Consider the following 25,177-nt stretch of genomic DNA (forward strand, 5'->3'; position numbering starts at 1 on the left):
ATATCTGCCAGGAAGAGGAATAGAGATTAGCCCCAAGAGAGTATGAGAAATCCACATCTGAAATCCGATCACCTCACTTCCTCTTTCTCATACCAACCTATTTCTCTTCTGGTCTCTTTTTCATCCTACTCCCTTTTTCTTATTTTAGTTTCAGTCAGCTTTTCTCTGCATTTTTCTCTCAAAACTGCTATCCCCTTGAGCAAAATAACATCACAATATTAGAAAAAGGGTTTGGGAGAAGCAGGGGCTCCAAAGTGCTTAGAGTAAGTGGTATGTAGGGAAAGGAAAAAAGATCACAAACCCAAAAAACAGATTTTTTTTTGAAATTTTTCATATGTTGTGTATAAGTATCCAGATTAAATGAATACCATACTAATTGTTCTTTGTTTCTTGCCTTTTTGCAGGTCTGTGATTTGAGTGGCCTTTGAGCTTTATGATTGTTCCAAATAGATTAGGGAAGGTTAGTCCTTTCCTACTAAAGAAATGAGTGTGAGAGGAGGAAGCAACAGCAGTGTGGAGCTTGTCCATCTCACCTCCTTCTCACAGAATACCAGAAGTCTCGATCCAGGATGCTTTCTTCCCCACAACCCCTGCCCTCATCTTTGGCCCTGAGACTACAGTGGGCTCCATGAACATGTACAGAGATACAGGGGTGTGTGCCACCCCTCTCTCTCAACCTCTTCCTCCACCGCATCTCCGTCTACCCCTCCATAATGGCCACTCTTCCATGGGCGATCCAGCACAACCCCGTGTCTCAGTGCCCAAAATGGGGGTTCGAGCTCGGATTGCTGAGTGGCCTCCACGCAGGGCACTGTCAAGAGAATCGCTGCTTGAGAATGGCCAAGGCAATCATCCGGATGACAACAACAGTGAGGATGGGCTTACACATGGAGATGTGACCAGGTTTCCACAGCGAGTTACCAGGGATGATGACTTCCTTGAACCAGGTCTGAGGCCTCCAGGCACACCACCAAGGTTTCGGACTTCTGTATTTGCTCCCCTCCGACAGCGCTCCAACAGCGAGATTACATTGAGTGAGCAAGATGAATCGGAGGTCGAAAGTCGCTTGTTCCGGGAATATGGCAGTACCTCTTCCATCAACGTACAGGCTGTGTCTGACCAAAGCTTCTTTGATATGCTCAATCAGTTTCAACAGGAGCGGCCAGACCAGCGTAGCACAGCCCCTGCCAAGCTTGGAGAGCTGCTTGGTGCTTCTTTAGAGGGACCTTCTTCACATGCCTTCTTGTCGACGCCACAGCCCGATGACCGCCCGGAGAATCATGTACGCAAAAAGAGTGGGGGAACAGAGTCATCCCTTGGCACCTCCTCTTTATTCCGCAAACTCCGTAGCTCCAGTCGGGGTGAAACAGAGAATCCACGTGGTGATGCGGATGACACACGGCCCCCCGAGACATTGTCTTCCAAACCCTGGCTATGTGTGCGAAGTTTTGCCCACTATGACTCTCAGAGCGTTCTGTTTGACTTGCACGAGGCAGCAGCTCGGCGTAGCTACGCTGCCCAACGGCGAAATACGGCCACCGGAGCTTCCGCTGCCTCTTCAGCTGCTCTTTCTTTGGCAGTTTCCAGAGCTATTGCTCTGGGGGGAGTCGAGCCCAACTTTTCTAGCACTGATGACCTCAGTGTCAGAGACCTATCAGAAGGATCAACCCTAGGACTGGAACATTCAGAGCAGGGTGGTCCAGCTAGCGTTAACCCCAACTCTCAGCAACAGCTGTTGCTGAGCTGCCCGCAATTTCTGAATGAGACCGGAAGCTATGGAGAACGTAACGTCAGCTTCTTGAGCTCGTGGGCGGAGCGAGGAGAGGCTGCTGTGGTGGAGGCTCAGCTTCACCTTCGCTGCAGTAATGCCAGTGTGTCCAAACTGGAGGTACTGCCAGAAGTTCGGGCCACCAGGTTAGAGAGACTGCAGCAGCACTGCATCGAGCATGTTGACCTGGGTGCCAAATACTACCATGAGCACTTTTATGGGAAAGGTAGGACATTTATGGTTTTCATAATTGATTTTAGGCTGGGTCAACTAGAACCTCCAACTACATTGATACATTTATCAGAATATGTAATTCGTCTGAATATCATAATTTGATTGCATATGAAACCCAATGCGCTTTCAGGATCAGCTTCAGTCTTTCTTTTATGGTTTACATAATTTATGTTCAATATAGCACCTCATAGAGACCTCCAATTTTATCTGTACAGCCCTTGCCTCAAATATACTCCTAAATTTAGTGGTTTCCCTTCATTTAGTCTCATTACATAGTTCTTCCTTTGGAAGAGATTATCAAAGCATGCCACAATTATCAATGCTTCTTACTATTAGCCAATAGAAGCACAAACTGGAGCTGAAGCTAAACTCCTGCCACACATCTGCCTCCCAAATGTTAATCTCACTAAAGGTCTTGCTTTCTAAAATGCCAATGTTGTAAAAACAACCCACAATGTCTAAAAATAGCACGCTCGTCACCTCATAGCCACATTAGATAAATCCTTGCAGATACGAGTTATCTGAATGCTCTAATTAGTTGTCTGTTTTTATGAAGATTAAAGTTGGTGAGATAAAGGTTACCATTTCAGAAGTAATCTCTGTCATCCAGATTTTTGGAAGTTTGTTTTCGATGACCAGGCTGCATGCCAGAAAGGGCATGCCATGCATACTAGTTTTATATTTTCAAGTTAAGCAGCACAAAATGCAACCATCTTAACATGGGGATATGGATACAATGACAAATGTCCCATGTAAAAGATATTTGAAGGTCAAGTGTGTAATTTTTGCACCACTAGCGGCATCAAATGCAAACGCAAAACAAATTTTCATACATTTCCTCCTATCTGAAATTGTTTAGATGAAAAGATAATCCTGCTCCAAACTCATGCTATTTGTTGAGCTTACATTGCTGTGTTGGCCTTTTTTGCTCAGATGCTCAGTTAATTGGGATGTTTTAATGCCGCCACAGGTTTTATACCTTTCGGGTGAATCAGCCTATGATTGGCTCACTTATAGTTGTCTTTCCATTTTAAGATGGGAAAGAGGAAGTATTTTAACTTTTAAAATTACACTTTTCACCTTTAAGCCATACTTTTCATTGTGTGATCTGTTTTTCTCATTTAAGTGTTAAATGTTTAACTTAATGAGGATTCCAAGCCACTATGGTATTTTACCTTTTGGTGCCAATTACTTCTTGTTACCCGTTTACTTAATTTACCAGTGCAGCAACACTCTTTGAGGTACTTAGTCAATGAGTCACTAAAGTATTGCATGTGTATTTGTGTTGAAGTGCCAACCATAAAGCTGTACTGATTTGGCATTCCTCAGTCCGGAAGGGCAACATTTTGCATAGTATCAAAATCTTTGCTGCGTTATTAAAAAGCCCATATCCGCATGCTCCTGAGACTTATAATTCTCTCAACACAAGTTTCCTGAACTTTCAGAACCCTTACAAAACAACTAAACTCATATCATGTGATGAGAAATACCGGATGACAGATTAAAGAAACATTATCCCAAATGCCATCAAGAAATTAAGGCTGGAAAATTTAAGGATATCACGTTCACATCATGCTTCTTCCTTTGTAGTATTTTTGAGTAAATCAGTAGATCATAGCAGAGTGTGATGCCCCATAGCATTTTTCATGCTTTTTTCCATGCAAAAACAAAAATGCACGTGGAAACATGTGGAAACAAGCATGTGGAACATGCAGTCCTTTTTTGAGAACAAATCACATGATTGGCATGGTCCTTTTTGAACCAGTAGTTGAATCAGACCGAAAGGACCACAGGAGACCACTTTCTCACTGATTCACAGACAAACCACATTATGTGCGGTTATGTTTGTCTTGAATGCAATTATAAAAAGTTAAAGCAAAAAGCTATTCAAACTAAAATAAAAATGTATATATTCAATGTTGTATTGCCATTAAAAACAAACTAATATGTTATAGAAATAGTGCTGTTATTATTTAGCAAGTTTGGCCAGAAGTCTCTATCCTCCTCTGCAAAAACCTGTAGGAAACACAGGAGAATAATCATTCCTTTATTTTTAAAAGTGTGTGTAGTATTGGCTTTGTCCATGTTTTTTTATTAGATTTGAATGCTTATAATACCTATAGGAAGTTCGATAGCCACCATGACCTAGATTTGTAGGTTTTCCTTATAAATCCCTTCTTTGTCCCCTGTGTCCTTCCTTCCATCTCTCATCCTTCATATCGACTTCCACTTTTCTCCTCTCCATTGTCTTCACCTCATTAATTATTTTCTTCTCTTCTGTATCGTCTCATTTTCTGTATTAATGGTATTAATCTGTCTTTTCCATGTCCTCTCTATGTTCTTTCATTTCTCTCTTTCTCTTTCCACAGAGCACTGGAACTACTTTGGTACCGATGAGAAGCTGGGGCCCGTGGCTCTGAGCATCCGGCGAGAGAAACTGGACGATACCAAAGATTTAAAGGACCAGTACCAGTACCGCATCATCTTTCGCACTAGTGAGGTGTGTATAACAGGAAAAATATGTGCAAGTTAAATTAAATAAACCTGGATCAAACTGGGGCTCAAATCAGGACCCATGACAGGATGATTTATTCTCCTACAAACACCCACAGACTCCATGGGCTTCTCCAGCCACTTTTTATTTACCTCTTTGAGCCTGAAACTGAAGCTTATTGTTCTCTGTTCTCACTATTATCTGATTAAATCTGATAAAACTGCTTGACAATAAGACTTTTGTGCCATTTGATAGAACCCTATACCTTTGTGGCCATTTATAGGCACAATAGGGAACAATGTAGGGATCCTGAGGCTATTTTTTAACTTGTTTGCGGTTTTAAAAACAAAATGTGAGACACTGTGAAAACAGGACTAAATAATTTTGAGTACTTTGGGCTTCTCTATGCACCTATGACATTTTTATGAACATAAAAGAGCATGATTCTCTGGTTCATGTCATGTGTTTATAAATCATGAAGTTGTATTAAGTGAAAATAAATTCTGAGTGTGTTTGGTGCCTTGCGTGTTTGCGATAAAGACCATGAGGTTACCATTGCTTAATAATGCCGTGTTTGAAAAGTGCTGAGCTATACTGGTATGACTGCAGCTCTGCTGGGTTTAGTCAGATTACATGGCTGTCTGGACACATCAAACTCACCCACTCTGAACAATGCAGCGTCTTCAGGTCATTCACACTCACACAGTTATTATTCCCACTAAAGATGTGCTCAAAACGGCCTTGAACGTGCACACTAGTTCAAGAGTGTTATTTTGGTCAAAGGTTCGAGTTGAATGATTGAACGGGTGGCTGTTCATGTGACCCAGTCATATAATGTGTGACCAATGCCACAACAAACCACAAACACAAGCCTCAAAAACAAACTATTATAAGAATTCCAGTGTTTCCACCTGTTTCTACTAATTTTACAGTAGCTAATGGCTTTAGCATCAGCATGTGAGAGGCTAACAGAGATGCTGCAAGCAATGAATCAGGGAGCAGTGGGGAAAGGATGCCACACAGTGGGCACTTCTGCACACCATTTTTCAGCCATTCATAATCATTCTCATGCTCTGTCACATGCTCTCAGAGGATATTCGGTCAGTCATATGATGGTATTTGATGATGATGATGATGTGTGTGTGTGTGTTTGTTTCTCCCCACATGGTTTCCCGTGGCTGCTGCAGCTGGTCACATTGCGAGGAGCGATCCTGGAGGACTCGGTTCTGTCCACAGCGAAGCACGGAACGGTTCGTGGTTTGCCTCTAAAAGAAGTTCTGGAGTATGTGCTTCCAGAGCTTAGCGTGTCCTGTCTGCGATTGGCTCTCAGCACGCCAAAGGTCACAGAGCAGCTTCTTAAACTGGACGAGCAGGGGGTGAGTAAAGGATGACCAGTCGGACACTACATCCTGACTGATGAAAGTCAAGTGTCAAAAGTCCGTCAATGAGTTCTTAAATTAATTGTCCGCAAACAATATAAAAGGAAGTGTTATTTATTTCATGTATTTGTGTGTGTGTGTGTGTGTGTGTAACACCGGCTCCGCAACTGTGTGTGTTTTATAGCTCAGTCAGAAACACAAAGTGGGCATCCTGCTGTGTCGAGCGGGGCAAAGCACGGAGGAGGAGATGTACAACAATGAAGAGGCTACGCCAGCCTTCACCGCCTTCCTCGATCTGCTGGGAGAAACTGTGTGTCTGAGGGGATTCAACAAATATGCTGCCCAGCTAGACACCAAAAGTGAGCATGGCTTTCTGTCTCTCTTACATGTTTCCTAAAAAGGCTCAACACAATGAAGTGTCAAGCGATAAATCACATTTCTGTTAATCTGATACCACTGCGACCATGAAAAGCGCAGTGTGAAAATACATTTTGATGGTCTCTTGGTTATATTTGGAGCACCACGCTGGGTAGCTACAAGAATTCACTGTGAATTTTCAATGGCCCAAAATCTTGCTCAGGACCGAATTAAAACGGATTGTAATTCCATTTGGGAGCGCAGAAATTACACACTGCACTGTTTAAGTTAAAATCTTTGGCTACGTTAATCCGGATACATTTGAAAATGGACTCTCTGTCCACACTAGCGTTTTCAAGCATTTCACATTTTCTCATCCACACTGAAACGTCGTAAAACCTCATATAAGCTCGCTTATAATAAAGTTCTGGCAGGATCATTTTATTTAGTAAAATATCTCATTATTCACTAATGTGTCCAGTTCGCACTTAATCAGCATTAAAGGGATAGTTCACTTTGAAATTAAATATTGGTATTTTTTAGCTTACCTCAAGGGCATCCAAGATGTAGGTGTCTTTGTTTCCGCAGTAGTTTCAATTTTGATATTTTTAGGTCAAACCGTTCTTGTCTGTCAGTCGTATAATGCAGGTCTATGGTCACTGTCTCAAAGAGCATGCACAGAGAAGTCCAAATTAAACAATTCCCCATCGTAAGTACACATTGATGGCCTAAGACACGAAACGAGCGGTTTGTGTGAGAAAACGAACAGTATTTATATTGTTTTTACCTCTTGTACACAACCACATCCAAGTGGTCTGAGGGCGCGCGCGCGCGCTTCCGGCGCTTTCTTCTTTTTGTTTTTCTTTTTTTTACGGCGGATCGCACACAAATATGTGCATTACCTCCACCTATCTCAGAAATGAACCATTGACACTTTCCTGTACTTCTTTAACCTATCAACCGACATAAATTCCCCTTATTTACCCACAGAGAGGCTTCATAGAATTTCATTCAGAAAGCGCCAGGAATTAAATGAGTTTTTTTTTTTTTTTTCTGTCATGGCGGGGAAATGGTAATTTTTCCGTAGCGCCGGATGAAATTCTATGAGGCGCGCGCGCCCTCAGACCACTTGGATGTGGTTGTGTACAAGAGGTAAAAACGATATAAATACTGTTCGTTTTCTCACACAAACCGCTCGTTTCGTGTCTTAGGCCATCAATGTGTACTTACGATGGGGAATTGTTTAATTTGGACTTCTCTGTGCATGCTCTCTGAGACAGTGACCATAGACCTGCATTATATGACTGACAGACAAGAACGGTTTGACCTAAAAATATCAAAATTGAAACTACTGCGGAAACAAAGACACCTACATCTTGGATGCCCTTGAGGTAAACTAAAACATACCAAAATTTAATTTCAAAGTGAACTATCCCTTTAAATGTTAGATCTAATATGCAGTTGCTCTCATGTTCTCAATTGCAAGTTTTCTGTCATCTTTGCAGGGCTGCGATATGAAGAGTGTACAAAGTAACATCTTTAGCAACAGTGTGAAAGTGAATAGCACTTGAACTGTGTAAATCCTGATCATCATGAATAAAATATACATTAGTTTTGTTAGAACTTTTAGTCTATATTTTCAATGTGGTCTCAGAGTTCTGGACTTTACTGTACGTCATAATCATTAATATGCATGTATATTGTTTAACAGCGGACTCAACTGGAACACACTCCTTGTATACCACCTATCAGGACTACGAGATCATGTTTCACGTGTCCACCATGCTTCCATACATGCCCAACAATCCTCAACAGGTAAGAAACGCACACATGCTAACCAGTGCATCTAAGAGCCTGTATAGCACAGACATGACCCAACTTATCCTGACACATCACCCCCTTTCTCCCACCTGGACAGACTCCCAGATTGCCTTGCACATTGTTCAGATGCTGTTCATTTTCTTTACTCTTATCCGCCAGTGTGTTTGTGGTGGGGCTGTATGTGGCAGACCCAGTTTGCAAAGAAACATCTGGAATGGTAGTAAAGTTTATGAAGTGGCAGCATTAAATCCAGTGGATGTGCCACAACTCTTTTTTCATTCAAAAGGAATGGCCACAGCTTCTGGACGTCCACTCACAGAGTTTATATTTTTTGTTACATGTGGTTATGAAGGAATTGTTCTCGCTTTTTCTCTTTTGGTTCCTTATTGTCAAGTCCTCCCTCTGTTTGCATGTGCACTGCTGTATGAATCAGAGCAGGGTGTGGTTGTCAAGTGATTTCCATGCTGTTGATTAAAATCCAGTAATGTGGCATCTTTTGCCCTCAGGAAGTTTCATGTTCATGCATATACGTCAACAGCTATGACCTAAAAACATTCATTAAAAACGGGCTTAAAGACAACATGATTCAGTATTTGCACATTTAACTTGCATAGTGTGATGTATTCCTGAGTGAAATAGACTATTAAAAGGGAAATAATAGAGGGAGAGACTTGAATTCATCTCAACACATTTTAGTAGCATTTTTAATATTTAATAATTATTGTTATTTATGCATCATGTTTTATTTAGCTTGGTTTAATACAGGGTATAAGAGGATAAGACAGGTGCATTACAAATTTTTTTTTTATTATTATTAATTATCTATTGGTATTTGATTGCAGTGTGGGGATTGGGATGAAACATGTTATGTTATTATTTATATTTTTGATTTATTAGTTGATGCTTGGGTTATATTAGGCAGCAAAATTTGTTTTGAAAATAAATTTATTTATTTGCCTTAAAACATGCACTAAAACATTTATGCAGTAAGACCAGGAATATAATATAATATAATATAATATAATATAATATAATTAAGATATTTAAAAAATTGGTTGTGCGTATTTGGTTGTGCAGAAGTTAATTCATTTGAACTGCAGAGGGCAGTGTTTATCTTTCAGATATTTATTTGTTTCACACACACACAAATGGGAGTGTGTTGTAGCGATTAAGAAAGGGATGTTGTAGCGAAGATGGAACGGGATGTCAGGCTGTAGGATAATCTCAGGGAACAGGAGTGTCCCCCGCTGGACTCATTAGGGATAGTGTCAGCATTCATGGAAGAGCAGTGTTTCCATGTTTTTTCCTTTGTGTGTGTTTGAAATGTAAGATAGCTTATATAATTGATGCCCTCACACTGTTGTGAGCGGGTGGGCAGCCTCTATTGCTCTGACTCAGATTGGAGGCCAGTCTCTTTAACACATAGAGATACTCTTAATTTCATGGTCTATTTATGTTGATTAACATCAGTTTTAAACATCGGTTCTCAGCATCTCTGCTGTCAGCTCTCCTAGTACTTTAGAGAGAGTTCAGATGAGTCCATGTAACTCGCAGAACACGCAGCCCTGTTCACAGCTTAGAATAGACAAATCAACTCCTACATAACAGCGGAGAATGGCACTCCTGGCTGTTTTCAGATGGCTTTTCTGCATTGCTCGCCAGACAGCACTGCAATGACATTCCTCTAACATTCTGATTAGGGTTCGTACTTTGTATTAAACTGAAACTTCTGCAGGTCATTCATCCTGACAATGAACATACGGAGTCTATTTATTTATTTATTTATTTATTTTCTAATTTCAGCTTTAGGTGTGTAACTGATTTATGTATTTTTTATGTATTATATTTTTTATTATATTTATGTTTTAATTTTTTTAATTTATTTTGAAAACCTTTCCATTGATTTTATAATTCTTAATGAATTCTACTTTTTTTTTTATTATGGAACAAAGCACATGGACCAATGAAATGTTTCGGCAATCAGCCGCCTTCAGCGAATCAAATTTAATTTAATAATTCATTAAGAAGTCACTTTTGTTTTTCATATGAAAGTAATGCTATATCCACTTATCTACGCAGCCAAAAATGGTTGATCTTTTTTCATTTGGTGAAAACTTTCAATTAATATTTATTTATTTTTTAATCATTCTATAGCTGCCTTTATGCACTTATTTGGAATATAAATTTGAAAGTTGGGTTTAAGGAATTATCTAATGCTCAACAAGGCTGCATTTATTTGATCAAAAATACAGTTAAAAACTATAATTTTATGAAATATTATTACAATTTAAAAAAAAAATATTTTCTATTTAAATATATTTTAAACTGTAATTTATTCATGTGATTACAAAGCTGAGCTTTCAGCATCAGTACTCCAGTTTTCAGTGTCACATGATCCTTCAGAAATCTTTCTAATATTCTGATGTGGTGCTCAGAAAACAGTTATATTATCAATGCTGAAAACAGTTGCGTTGCTTAATAAGCTTTATATAGCTGTAGTGTATAAAGCCTCACTTTTTAATTTTTTTTTTTTTTTGCTTTTTAGATTACATAACAAAGATGACATAATATGACAACACAAACTTTGACATAAACATTCACTTATTCACATGCAGATAATCAAATGAAAAGAAAGGGAAACAAATCAATATATACACCAGCAAATACATACACACCCACAAAAAAATAAATAAAAAAATAGTACATTAAGGCCTCCTAGTACCAGACGCATCCAACAATATTTTCCTTACATATCTTCTAATATACCATCAGATATATCCCCATTGTTTTCTTTTTCCAAGAAACACATAAAGGGTTTCCAAGCATCTTCAAAAGCCCTATATCCGCCTTTGATAATATATGTTATAAATCCTCACATTTAGGACTCAACTTACTCAAGTGTTTCCAATAGAGTTCCAAAAGAGCCATCTTGGGTTTGTTTTCACTGAGCTTTTTGCAGTGCATTCTGGGATTTCTCCATCAAGGATACATGTAATGCTACCATGAATTTGGCCAAAATTCTGCCCTTAGAGCAAATATGTTGAATCTGAGTGTTGTGAACATGGCAAACAGACTCAGATGCATCATTTCATTTACCAAGAACCAAAACCTAAGTGCACTACACCTTTGCTGTCTTGCACTCACTGGTATTTCCTTCAGGAAATGTAATCCTAGTACAGCATGATCTTTTAACAACATAAGTACATTTTATTGCTTGTGTTTTAGTGTCTGTCTCTCAGATTTGTGCTGCAGTGCTGTTAACAGGCTTTTTCACACCTCAGTGTCTCTCACCAGAGGACTCATTGTGCATCTATGAAGATATTTCTGCCAGTTCCCACTTTTTTTTTCTGTGTCCTTCAACAGAACACTCTATCCTTTCTCTCTCTTGCTCTCTCTCTCCTACTCTTCCACTCTTGCAATCTCTTTTTCATATCTGTTTTTACGGGTACATTGTGTGCATTAAACAATAAAGTAGGACTTGTTGAAGGAAAGATCTGAGCCATATCCAGACTTTTGTGACCATCTTGTTTAATCTTCATATAAAGTGCCTCACACAAAAGTCTTAAGGCTCTTTCAAAGATTTGAAAAAGTTGCATGTGGTTGCCAGAACTTCAATGTAAGGAGAGAGGAAAAAAAAAAACATAACACGTGTATAACATAAAACTCATAACTGATGTAAATAACTGATAACAAAAAAAATAAGATGACGTTGAAATCAAGAAACATAAAATTATTTTTCAAAGAACTTTTTTAATATTTTGGGAATAATACTCTGGGAATGTCAGTTTACACTTTTTCACTGTAATCTCTGAAATTATTACTATTATTATTTATTTATTTTTATGTAAAAACTGTTCAATTGACAGTTCATTTTGTTTCCATTCAGACTGATTAAAAACCCCAGTGTGTCCTCACTTCCAGAATAAAGTCAGCCAATCAGAGTAAAGCTGGCCAGTTTTGTGAGCAATATGCATAAGACGGTCCGTGAATGTGGCTGGTTTGAGACCTAGCAACCATCTAGAACGCCTTAGCAAACGCAGAGCAACACCCCCTGGCACTGTGGCAGCATTTTCTTACATTTCCTAGCTTTTTATTGCATTGAATTTCTCCCTTTCATTTCTTTCACAGCTCCTGAGGAAGAGGCACATAGGAAATGACATAGTCACGATTATATTCCAGGAGCCGGGAGCCCATCCGTTCACTCCACAGAATATTCGCTCTCACTTCCAGCACGTGTTCGTCATTGTCCGTGTGCACAACCCTTGCTCTGACAACACCTGCTACAGGTTGGCCTTGTTTCCATAGCAACCCCTTGCTTAGCACAGTATTGCATGTTTTGCCTGTAGCTGATTATTAAGATGGAAAATATAGTTCAATGACCGAAAGCTCTGCTGGGATTGGTTGAAATACACCATTTGCTCTTTTTTTCTTTTTCTTCTTATAGTGTGGCAGTGACCCGCATGAAGGACGTCCCTCCGTTTGGTCCGGCGATACCTTCAAATGGCATGATGTTCCGCGACCCCGCTGCCTTTCGTGCTTTTCTTCTGGCCAAGATCATTAATGCAGAGAATGCTGCACACAAATCAGAGAAGTTTCACGCCATGGCAACCCGCACGCGCCAAGGATACCTGCGGGACCTGGCGGAGAACTGTGTTTCCACTACACCGCTCGACACAGCTGGCAAACTGAACAATCTCATCTCTCTGGCCTCCAAACGCAAAGAACGCGTCCGGGCTCGCGAAGCAGCGGAAATGGGTGCGGCCGGGGCGCTTATTTGGCGCGTACTTGCGCAGGACTACAGTGGCGGAGGCGCCGAGCTTCCTTGTGCTCTTGCCATCTCCAATGAGTATATAGTGCTGGCGGACTGCTCCACCAAAGAGGTGGTGTTTAACTGTTTCTGTGCTGATGTGATTGGCTGGACGGCAGAAAGACTTGCGCTGAAGATTTTCTATGGCAGAGGAGACCATGTGGCCTTACGGGTACCCGAGGGCAGCGCACAAGATATCAGAGAGGTGCTGCAGAGACTTAAGGTACTGATACAACCAACGCATTCTCATCCTTGGGCGTCATATACTGACGCTTTTGACATTTCGTCTACATCGAACGCACATGGCACCCTTTAGCGTCAATGTGAGACGCACAGAGCTTTGTTCGGTTATGGGTAGGTTTAGGTCTGGTGTAGGGTTAGGGTTAGACCGCTAGGAGGCGCCTTCTGGCCCATTTCTATCTGCGTCTTATATTGACGCTAAAGGGTGCCATGTGCGTTCGATGTAGACGAAATGTCAAACGCGTCAATGTATGACGCCCTAGGATGAGAACGGGCTGGATACAACATACATAGATGGCTAAGTTTTTGGTTTGAGTTATTGGATGTGCCTTTTAGGGTATGTTCACACTTGGCATTTTGGTTCAATTAAAATAAACCCTGGTGCGATTGCTCTGTTTCATTTGAATAAGTGTGAACACTGCCATCTGAATCCAAACAAGGGGACCGAGACCGCCGAAAAGATGGGTCTCGGTCCGCTTCCAAACAAACTCTGGTGTGATTCGTATGAAATATGAATGCAACACCGATCAAAGACATCCAAATGAACCAAAAGCGGGACATGATGTCACAAGATGCGACCCTAAAAAGGACAGAATGGTCAAGCATACCCTTTTTTTCTCGTGACAGTCGTGATGTTGCCCATCACAGTTCAGTACAGGCATCAGAACCGCGTCTCCTCGCAGCAGATTTTCGTTTGTGTGTGTGTCGGAGGGATTGCTGATGCTGTTTTGACTCCTTTACACATTTTATAAGCTCTTCACAAGTTCTCAGCTGGTCAAAATACCATCATATGTAGGGTGAGCGCATTTAGCCCAGAACATAGGATGTTCTGTAAGTTTCGTCGCAAAATATATCTAATAAAAGCCGACCAATCAGGTTGTGAACATATCCAAATGCATTTAGGTTCAGTGTTAAAATGCCAATGTGAACGCTAAGCGGACCATGTGGCCAACCAAACTACAAATGTGAACACACCCTTATAGTCTCTGAGCTCTTATCTGTCTCTTTTTTTCCCTTGCAGGCATTGACTGTAGGTTGTGAGACGGTTGATATGACATTGCGACGTAATGGTTTAGGCCAGCTTGGTTTCCATGTGCGTTTGGACGGAACGGTGTCCGAGGTGGAGGAATACGGTTTCGCTTGGCAGGCGGGACTCCGGCAGGGCAGCCGATTGGTAGAAATCTGCAAGGTTGCAGCGGTGACGCTCTCCCACGAGCAGATGATCGACTTACTGCGGACGTCAGTCACTGTAAAAGTGGTCATTATTCCACCTTATGAAGAGGGTGGGGCCCGCAGGTGAGCCTTTGGGAATTTACACTTATTCTTTGAGTTTGCTGGTGTAGATGGCTGCTGTTTAAGGCGAGACACTACAGGTGAATAGGGTAAAATTTTTAACTAGCAGGTATCACCATGAAACTTTCCCAGTTGATTACCTACATTAAGATGAGAAAAAAATGTATTACAAGTTTTCTGTAATTTAATGTTGTAATATGCAAATTAGGCAATATCTAATTAAATATGCGGCGCGCTAATTTGTATATATTTAAAAAAACGAAATCTGAGTATTGGATAAAGCCAGATTAAAAATTATTTTTTCATTGTGTTCACATATTAGATGGGGAAAAAATTACAGAGGGATTTATGGATATCTACTTTTGTTATCCTGTAAATCAGAATAAACTGTCAATAGCCTTAAAAAAATATATTTTCGCCATGTTTTTTGGAATAAAATGTTATATAAATCAGGCTAGGAATATATTTACAAATCCCTCTGTAAATGTCTTCATAATATAACTAGGTAAAAGACTGGAAAGTTTGGTGTATATCGGTGCTACTGAAGTGTAGATTTCGGACTTGGAGTATGAGAGAAAAGTCATTTTGAGAAAACAGGCTTTAAAGATTTATCATCAGCCAATGAGATTGCGCATTCAGCCCTTTTACTTTGCAATTGGTTGCTGATAAAAAGGAAATGACCTAATTTGGATCCGACAGCACTGTACAGTGAAGAGAGCTTTCCAGCAGTGTGTGTGATGACAGAGAGCAGACAGAGATCGCGGATCGGCGGGATGATTTACAACGACAACTTTTGTTGAATTTACGCAAAATCTACAGACGCAAACAGACAAAGTGTAATAAAATAAAGAACTAAAATGTGTATTTCGGACTTTTTTTCACCACAGTCTGAAAGAAGACATGTTATTGAAGACAAATATCCAAAAATCTCAAAATTGACCAGTAAAAAAAACAATGTTTTTGCCTGCCGTGTCTCGCCTTAAGAAATCAAATGCTGTCTGTTGTGTGTCAGTCGACTACCTCGCAAAACAGTAAACATCACAAGATACTTTATAATTTATTAGACCACAGAAGCTACATTACACATTCACACTGTTGGTTCTTATCCAATGTTGTTCTGGTATTCATATACAATGTATATCACAGGGTTCCTCAAATCAGAGTTAAGCCGGGATCACACTGTGCAATTTTAGCCACGATTTGGCCATCTGAGACAAATTTTGTGAATCCTAAAAGATTCCTCTGATCTTAGACTAAAATCTGAAGTCTTCGATTGTTAGTTTGACATGTTTACAGATAGCCAGTACAATTGCTATCAAATTTGACCTGCCATTGTCAGAAGATTTTACGCACAGTCCTGAAGTGTGACTTATCCCACAACAACCATCAAATTAAAAATCAATATGAGCACCGAAACTGATCATGCAATTAGTGAGACGACAACAACAAACCACCACTTGCTCCACACACATCGTCTTAATTTTTTTCCAGTTTTCTTTTCAAGAAAAGCCGTGATCAAAATTAACGCTAGAGATTTTTTGTTTTGTTTGCTAGCCACCATTTCTATCCCGCATGTAAATGCAGCTCGCATCACTAAACTTGTCACGGATTGTTGATGTAAAACTCTGGACAAGTCTTCTTGAGTGTCCATTTTGACACGTCAGTGTCTGACATTGACAAGTGAGATCCCACAGTGTGACATGGCTTACAGCGAGAATCATGTTCGTACAGTATGAATGGCAACAGTCATAAAGAACTATTAAAATTATACAGTGTGAACCCGGCTTTACTAGAAAATGACAGGTAGTTTGATGAGGCTTTGAGGATCCAGGGCCAGATTTGAGGAATTCTGGTGTGGCATGTACAAAGATTTTAAAAATGACATGTTTGAAGCTGAATTAAGCTTCAGTAACTATTGACTTATATTTATATTAATTTATATGGGTTTTTTTTTGTACCCTGCTCCCATACGTACCCTGACAAACTATCTTTATTGGTGCATTTAAAAATCAGATGAGAGAGCCATAATGCCATATAATTGCTAATTTGGGTTATTTAATTTCATACTACATACTAGAAATTCACTCCTGAATCCGTTTAAGCTTATGATTGTTTGGCCATTTGCTGGGAAGAAAATGTACAAGTTGTAACTCTTAGAGCTTTAATTGAATATCCCTGCAGAGGATAGCAAAGAGCCATTAGCCCAGCATTTTTATCAGAACGTTAGATAGCTCTTGCGACTCCATTAAATTCATTCTTCTTTGATAAATCATTAACGGAGAACACCATTAAAGACTGTCAGACTCCAGCCTGTCTCATATAGAGACAAGAGCATCGACTGCTTCCTTCATTCGGTGTACTGTTGCCTGTGATGTTCCAGAGATCTAGAGAGAGCATCAAATCCCTTTGTTACGCCTGTTTGTGTGGATGTTTTAAAGAATGCCAGATGTACAATTAGGAGAGTACAGCACGGCTGAAATCCTGTGCAATCCTGGAATCCTTTTCTTTGAATAAGACAAACACAAACTATAAATTCAGTCAGAACAGAATAGACGTTCTCTGGCAGATGAAGGAAGGAACCTCAATTCATCAAGTCATTCTGTACTAAAAACAGCAACTTTAAGCCTAAAATCTGGGAAGCAGCACATTTCAGTTCTGACAGGGCTGCTGTTATTGGTGTTTTGCACTTTGCACCCCTCTGGAGACACATTCTCGTTTTGAAAAGATTAATGACGAGCCTCGTGGCAGAATTAATGCTGCTTGTTGCAGATGCCCTCCAGCTGGAACCCCTCTGACACCACTCAAAGATTTCACTTGAGGGTTCACTGTTTGTATAGGTGATACTAAAAACATAACACATATCTTCAAACGAGAGGGGAAAAGCTTTTGTTTCTCTCGCTCGTACCTCCTCCTTGTCTGGTGCACAAACAGGCGCGCGCACAAATACACACACAGGCACTCACCAGATTTTGAGAACGTTGGCAGACGCCTCAGTTCTCAGGGGAACAGTGAGTGGGAGTGTTAGAGAGAGAGAAGGACAGAGAGAAAGAGAGTGTTAGAAGAGGAGAGGAGAGAGGGATGGAACAGTTTACAAATGAAAACGGTGATTATGTGAAGCCTCAGATTTGCTGCATCGAAAAGGTACGTATGCAGACTTCAAAACACTGGTTTGGTCCTAAAAAACGAAAGTATTACATTTGAAATGCACATTGTGTATTATATTGCATAGTTTGGCGTCACATGTCTCTGAACTTTCTGCTGAGTGGCTCCTGTAAGGGACTAATTACTCAGCAGCAGTGTGTGTGATTGCATGCTAGAGGGACATGTGTTCGCCGTTGTGGTTAATTACACAAGTAAACTCAAACGTTCTCTCTCGTGCACACATGCATCCCAACACCCCCACCCACACTGTGCAGAGGAACGAAAAGCGTGCTAATTGCATGCTTCAACATGCTTGTCTTTTTGTCATTCTATCTCTTTCGCTTTCCCTCCTCTGTTTCCTTTTCCCTCTCACTGGTCCAGTCTCTGTTTGTCAAGGAGAGCCAGGGGAGCAGATTGCATGAGACTTAAAACCTGAGGGGCTAAAAATGCATAAATAAGGGGTTTTAATTAAGAAATGTGTTCGGCGTGACACTGAGAGGGAACGGACAGCATGTTTAGCATGCAGGGAGAGGATATTTAGATCGTAGATGCTGAGGCATGTCTGAGCGTCTCCTCGCTGGGAAACAAAGTGGGAGGGTGTTACATACAGAGGAAGAAACACCCCTCCTCCTCTTTCTCCCTCCATTTCTCCCTCCCTCTCTCTCTTTCCTCTTGTTATCATAGTGAAAGAGCGGATTGGAGGGGTGGGGAGAGCAGAAGTCTGTCTGTGTGTGTGTGTGTGTGCGCGTGTGTCCGGTTGTCAGGGTTGGTTTGTACTTCAGCTGTCAGTCAGAGCCTCATGGCGCTGCTGCGGACATCCGATACAACAATCTGGTCTACACGCAGAGGTTAGTGATGGGCTTGGAGACAAAGAGAGGATGGACGTGACATGCTGGAACTCAGTTATATATTACAGCTGTGAAATGACAAAGGAATGAAAATACTTGGACTCGGTGTAGGTGTTGGATGGGTAGATGAATGGATGGCAGTAAAAGAGGAGTGTTAGAGCTGACAGCACTCTTTCAGTGCTGAGGAGGAAGATCTCCAGTGTAGCAACACGAGGCTGTGATTTCACGCTCAGGGTTTTTCTAGTCTTTGTCCACCAGTGGCTTCAGTCTGTTTGATTAGGAAGCATTATTGTGTGCTGAAGAATTGTGTGTCTTTAACAAGAAACTGCATGTGCTGATAATTGTCTGAGATTTTGTAATTTTCTCTAAGTTAAGCATAATGTACAGTAGGGTCCAAAAGTCTGAGACCACATTGAAAATAGGGTGTGTGTTTGTTGTTGTTGTTGTTTTTTTGTTTAAAGATGGCAGTCTTAATTTTGAACAAAGAAACGTTATGATGTAAAATAAGAAATATTGGTAACATTTTATATGCAAGTAAATGCATTAACTAATACTAACAATGAGCATTACATATGTTACAGTATTTATTCATCTTTGTTAATGTTAGTTAATAAAAATACATCTGTTTATTGTCAGTTCATGTTAGCTCAGGTCCATTAAATAATATTAACATTTGATATGACATTTGATTTTAATAATGTATTAGTATATGTTGAAATGAACATTATCTAAGATTAAAACTGATTTGGAAGTATTTTTCATTGTTAGTTCATGTTAACTACTGTAATGTAAAGTGTAACCCAAATCTTAAATATTTCTGTAACATTTTACAATAAGGCTTCATTTTTAACATTAATTAAATGTTACAAATAAAACCTTATTTTAAAGTGTTACCACAAGGTAACACTTTATTTTAAGATGACCTTGTTACAGTGTAATTATACATTTAAGTACTATGTAATATTAATAAACTACATGTACTTACTTTACGGTTTGGTTAAGGGTTAGTTGCATGTAATTATGCATAATTTCTTGTATTACTATGTAACGTAACAGTCACTGTAAAATAAAGTGTTACCAATATGTGCTTTAAATTTTGTATTATATTCAGACTATTTTAAGATTTGCATTATTTGTATGTTTTGGAGCCCCACACATGACATGCGTCAGAAAAAAATGATGGAGGGTGATCAGATATTTCTTTTAATTTTATTATTAACTTGTGTTTACTTCAATCAAATAGTGCGCTTGGCCAGCTACAGAAGAACTGACAAGTGACCAATCCTGAGTGGCGATGTCACTAAACGCATTATACTAGTACGGTTATATGGATAGAGAACGGTTTGTAATCGTGCCATGCCGTATCTGCCAATACTTCCATTGCTATTTCCGTTTCATCGCGACTCGTGGCCATGATTTAACTACAAAGGGAGTGAATAAAGTCGTGGGAACAGATTCTGAAGTTGTGGCCACAATATCTTGCTATTTTCCCTCCCCGCATGTCATGTGTGGGGCTCCATACTAGGTCACTGATTAAATAATTACATTTGTGACATTGATCATGTGACTCTTTGTACAGAGAGTCGGAAGATCATCAGCTTTTACACAATCTTCTGCTGTCATTAAAGCAAAAGGGGGCGAAGCAAATACTAATAAATTCTTAAATTGAATGTAAATTTTCACTAATGTTCATAATATATATATTTTTAATGAAAAATGTATTAAATTATAACACAAAAGAAATTTCATTCGCTCTCAGACTTTTGGACCTCTATGTAGCTGGCAGGTTTATATAAACATCCGTCCATCCGTCTCCATCCGCTCTCTATACGTGTCTGTAGTCAGTCAGGGCTAGTTTATATGTCCTTGTGGTCTTCAGAAGAGTGTTTTTTGGTATATTAGACAGAAACCATGTGGGGCATGGTGTGCTTTCCACTCTCCCCCTCCTTCTCTCCCTCTCCTCCTTGCTTTCTTTTGTCTCATTTTGGCTTTCTGACTCTCGGTTTGACTGTCTTTTTCTCCCTCCCTGTGAATGGAGGATGATAATAGGTAGCAGTACACAATAAGTATGATGTATGAAATATAGATGTCAGGGAGCAGAAGGTGCTACTTAAGGGCTGGAATATCAGGTGAACAGTAATATCAAAGATGGCGACGTCCATAAAACTAAAGTCTTGTCATTTTGACATGGCAAGAGTCCAGTTGATATATATCGTCCAGCCTGCTTCACACATTGCAGGGTTTCTGAGAATGTGGTTGTGAGTCCTGAAAATTTACGGGTGTGAGTTTGGTTATTGAATGCGGTTGTCACTGCCATAAATAACTGAACTGTGTGTGAACGTAATTGTATTAAGGACTCAAATACAGGACTGACATATTATACATGTCTTTACTCTTTACTGTCACTCTTTGTCAATTTAATGCGTCCTTGATGAATAAAGTATTCATTTCTTAAACAGGAAAAGGTTCTGACAATCTAAATGAGGGTAGATGAGAGTGATAAAGCTCAAAGGACAGTAACCTCGTCGTCTTGAGTCCTTGTGGTAAAGTGCTGACAGTGTAAGGGGTTCAGAGTGGGTTTCAGTTTCTCATCATCATCAGAAAGCAGAGAGACCCAGAGGGATTCTGGTGCTGATGAGAGCGTCTCATGCTGTTTGGCATTCAGTAGAGGTTATTGTACTGGTCAACAGGGATTTGGGACTAATCTGCCAGTAAACCAGATGCTTAAGCACACACTCAAATTACTACAGAACCATTCGCTCAACCATCCATTAAAATCTCTAAACTTTAACACGGGATGAAGAGTTTTCATCTGCTTTAAAATGGTCATGATCACCCTAGTCGCCTTAGCAATCGAATCCAATCGGACATCGGATCCTCATTCAGCTTATTCTGACCAACAACCACTCACTTAAACAGGAAGAAACTGACATTATAAAAGTCCAACTACAGTTTTTGTGTTCACGTGTTGCTTAGGGTTGGGTTTATCTGAAATTTTAAACTGCAAAAATAGACTTCTATGGAAATATTGTTTCAAATGAGGGTGTGACTGAATCAGACGGTTTCGGTGGTTGAGGTGTAGTTGTTCCCAGAAGATTAATACGTTAGGGATAATGTAGAGCGAGGCGGTTGTTATAGCGAATACAACCCCGACAGGCTGATCGGGTCCCCGACGCGAAGTGGAGGGGTCTTGAATCAGCCTGAAGGGGTTGTATTCACTATAACAACCGCCTCGCCTCTACATTATCCCGCTTATTACATGGCTACCTACCAAATAAATCAATAATTTGACACAAAATATTGATTTAAAAAGGAGTTTGATTTAAAAACGATTGTATTGCTTCCGCTAAAGAAAATAGTCCGTTCCGTCTCTATGGTTAGAATCCTACGTCCATAGCAACGCTCTGTTTTTCATGGCAACGGTTATACTTAGCAGCGTTCTGTTATCAAGAAATAACAGACCGCATTCTACATTAGAATTCAACCAAGCCATATAATTAATTTATTTAAATGGGTATAATATATTTATATACACTACCGTTCGAAAGTATGATTTTAAGAAATACTTATAATAATACTTTTATTCAGCAAGGTGCATTCATTTTATCAAGTGACAATAAAGACTTTTATAATATTACAAAAGATTTATGTTTCAAATAAATGTTCTTCTATCCTGAATCATGAAATCTTGAATCACAAAAAAAAATCATGGTTTCCAACACTTAGAATAATAAATGTTTCTTGAGCAGCAAATCAGCATATTAGAATTATTTCTGAAGGATCATGTGACACTGAAGGCTGGAGTCATTATGCTGAAAATTCAACTTTGCATCAAAGGAATAAATTACAAAACAGTCATTTTAAATTTTCATAATATTTAATGATATTACCGTTTTTTAATGAATTTAATCTGGTTGTGCATTTTAAAGAAGGGACTCTACACTGAAAAAAAATATTCGTTGAATTTAATAAAATTATTTATGGTAAGTGGTTGCACACAATTGATTTTAGCTACATTTAAACAAATGCATTAAGTTGAACTAAAATTAAGTTCAACTTAATGCATTTGTTTAAATGTAGCTAAAATCAATTGTGTGCAACCACTTACCATAATCTTTTATTAAATTCAATGAATAATTTTTTTCAGTGTATGAACGATTTAAGAGTACTGAAGGTATTTGCATATTTAAATTTGAATGGTTTATGTAATGTTTGTGTTTTTGTAGGGGCTGTACGGAGGAGTACGAGATGAAGATGATGGAGCAGAAGGGAGAAGCGGAGCCAGTGGCTGCTGGGTATCGTGGGGGGCAGCGGACCCCAGTATGGCGTTGGGACAGTCCCCCGGGTACACACAGCTCTGCCCAGCGCTGGACCCCCAGCGGACCCCCACCAGTCCCCAGCCGTACCCACAAAGCTCTGGTCCCCATTCCATACAGAGAGCCGCAACACATCTCTGTTAAAAGGTGAGGCATTTCGGCATATGGTTAAAATCTCAGGAAAACCAACTATTAGACGCATATTTTGGCTTTGTTTTTCTTCTCACAAGCTATTTCCATCTCCTCCCACAGGCCTGTCAGTTACCCAGAGAACCATTACAGTGTGTCTCCTCTTGGCGGGGACAGAGGGATGGTGTACAGAAACCCTTCGGCTAGTTTCTCCAGTCCAGCCTCTGGGTTTAACTCCACTGCACTGGTAGTGCCGGGACTCAGCGGACCCTTCGTCCGCTATAAACCCTCCCGAGACGGGTCAGTGCTGGTCACACGTTTGTTTTTTGAAGCATGTGGCATTGCAAACATTGCCATACTTTCCCTTGACTGAGCTGTCTATTGTCTGTTATTTTAGTTCAGAATAGGAGAATTTCACAGAGAATTTATTAAGTTCCCAATGAATTGCATATCTATAATTCATAGATATGGCATTCATTGGAAATTTGGGCTGTTTCCAAGCATTTTGTCCATATAGGGATAACATAAACTCTTGTCAGAGTGTTCATTTTGAAAGGTTTTATTTTGTGATAATGACAAGATAATTGTACAATATCCAACTTGTTATAAGGCACCTGAATTAGTGGATGGATAATATTGATTTGACCTGAATTTAATATATGTAAGTGTTCAAAAGTGGACAATCTCAAAACGTTTTATATCCCATCATGTACCTACATGATGATAGACATGAATTTTAATGCAATGGTCAAACACGTTGATCTAGCATGTTTACATAGAAAAACACATTCTGTATGAACGACTACTAACAGTTTGGTCTCAATTCAAAAGAACTGATCTAACGAAGTGAACCCAACTCTATAGCATGTTTGCTGTCAGAAACATTCTTAAAGGGCACCTATTATGCCCCTTTTTAGAAGATGTAATATTGGTCTTGGGTGTCCCCAGAATGCATTTGTGAAGTTTCAGCACAAAATACGCCACAGTTAATTTATTATAACCATTTGAAAATGTCATTTTTGGGGCCTGTTTTAAAAAGAGCTGTTTTGTGTGTACCACTTTAAATGTAAATGAGCTGCATATCCCCGCCCTGCTGCTGGACCTAGATGATGAAGAGAGTCCGGCACAGAATAAACACGAATGAGAATGGACTAAACGTATCGGAATGGTTATTTGATACATTTCTGTACTTACAAAGTTTTAATCGCGTCCCTTTTGCCATTATGGATGTGCAACACACACACACACACACACACACACACACACACAAACTGTGATAACGTTCGCGCAATTTTTTGAAACTACACACACACACACTACTGTGAAGTACAAACGAATTTTTTTATTTATTTCTTAAGGGGAGGGAGATAGACGTTTATATAGCCTACTGTCTATGGAGATAGAGCAGACCTTAATTTATTTACATTTGTAAATGCTGCAAAAAAATGCCTACGTGACATAAAACTGTCTGACGTTGTTTGTTGAGACATCCTATGACGAGTTGATGACGGCAATAAATAGCTTTAGATGCATTTGTTGTTGAACTTGCTGACATCGATTGAAATGACTATTTGCTCAAAAATCATAAAATACACTTACTTTTTCTGGAGGTGACGTTGGATCGCGAACTATAGGCAACGATCCACACTCTAGGATTAAGACCCTCGTTCACTAAACAGTCAGTCAGAAAATGAATCTCGTATTTAGGAAGTTTAAGTGGTGCCTTTTCTTCATAAATAAAATCCATCCGCTGTGTTTTCAGTGGCTCTGATGTCAGTGAAGACTAGTATGTCCATTCTTACATCCCACAACACACTTCTTAGGAGACATTACCGGCTGTCGCTGAGGATGCAGATCACCGAGGGCGGGGTCTATGCCAAAACCAGATGTCAATCAAATCACGTCGGTGGGGCTTAGCTCATTTCTACGTCACAATGAGGAAAATCTAGAACAGGGTGTTCTGAGACAGTGCTTATGATTTATTGAGATAGTAAAAAAACTACTGGGTGGATTTTTTATCATTCTAGGGTGGTTTTGCTCACACACTGCCAACACACATTTATGTTCAAACACCATGTAAAAGTGAATTTTGCATAATAGGTGCCCTTTAATATATCTGAAGTGCTCTCACATAGTGTAAATATTCATTATTTTGCCCAGCACTATTGGATTATGATACAACCGAATGCTATAACTGTTAGTGAGAGTAGAAATGAACATCTTCAGGCGCTGTTTAACGTCATCGGTGGGTGTGTCTGATGGTTTATGAGAGGCTGCAGTTAAGGCATGTATCAGCTAGACCTACAGTGCTGATTCACAGTGCTATTGTGTGTTTGTGTATGATTGTATA

General features: G+C 39.7%; 1 protein-coding gene across 2 annotated transcripts in view; it reads left to right on the forward strand.

Annotated features, from left to right (window-relative positions):
* The first annotated feature begins 494 nt into the window (after positions 1–494).
* Positions 495–25,177, forward strand: part of sipa1l3 (signal-induced proliferation-associated 1 like 3) — a 36,780-nt gene continuing 12,097 nt past the window's right edge. For both annotated transcript variants that reach the window (XM_081373140.1, XM_081373141.1), the window contains exons 1-10: positions 495–1,994; positions 4,372–4,502; positions 5,684–5,872; positions 6,060–6,234; positions 7,944–8,047; positions 12,182–12,339; positions 12,498–13,083; positions 14,122–14,396; positions 22,609–22,845; positions 22,951–23,127. In XM_081373140.1, coding sequence (XP_081229266.1) covers positions 629–1,994; positions 4,372–4,502; positions 5,684–5,872; positions 6,060–6,234; positions 7,944–8,047; positions 12,182–12,339; positions 12,498–13,083; positions 14,122–14,396; positions 22,609–22,845; positions 22,951–23,127 — 3,398 coding nt within the window. In that variant the 5' untranslated portion in view covers positions 495–628. The remainder of the gene's footprint in view (positions 1,995–4,371; positions 4,503–5,683; positions 5,873–6,059; positions 6,235–7,943; positions 8,048–12,181; positions 12,340–12,497; positions 13,084–14,121; positions 14,397–22,608; positions 22,846–22,950; positions 23,128–25,177) is intronic.

This window comes from Scardinius erythrophthalmus, assembly GCF_964197995.2.
Source record: "Scardinius erythrophthalmus genome assembly, chromosome: 8".
Classification (NCBI taxonomy): Eukaryota; Metazoa; Chordata; class Actinopteri; order Cypriniformes; family Leuciscidae; genus Scardinius; species Scardinius erythrophthalmus.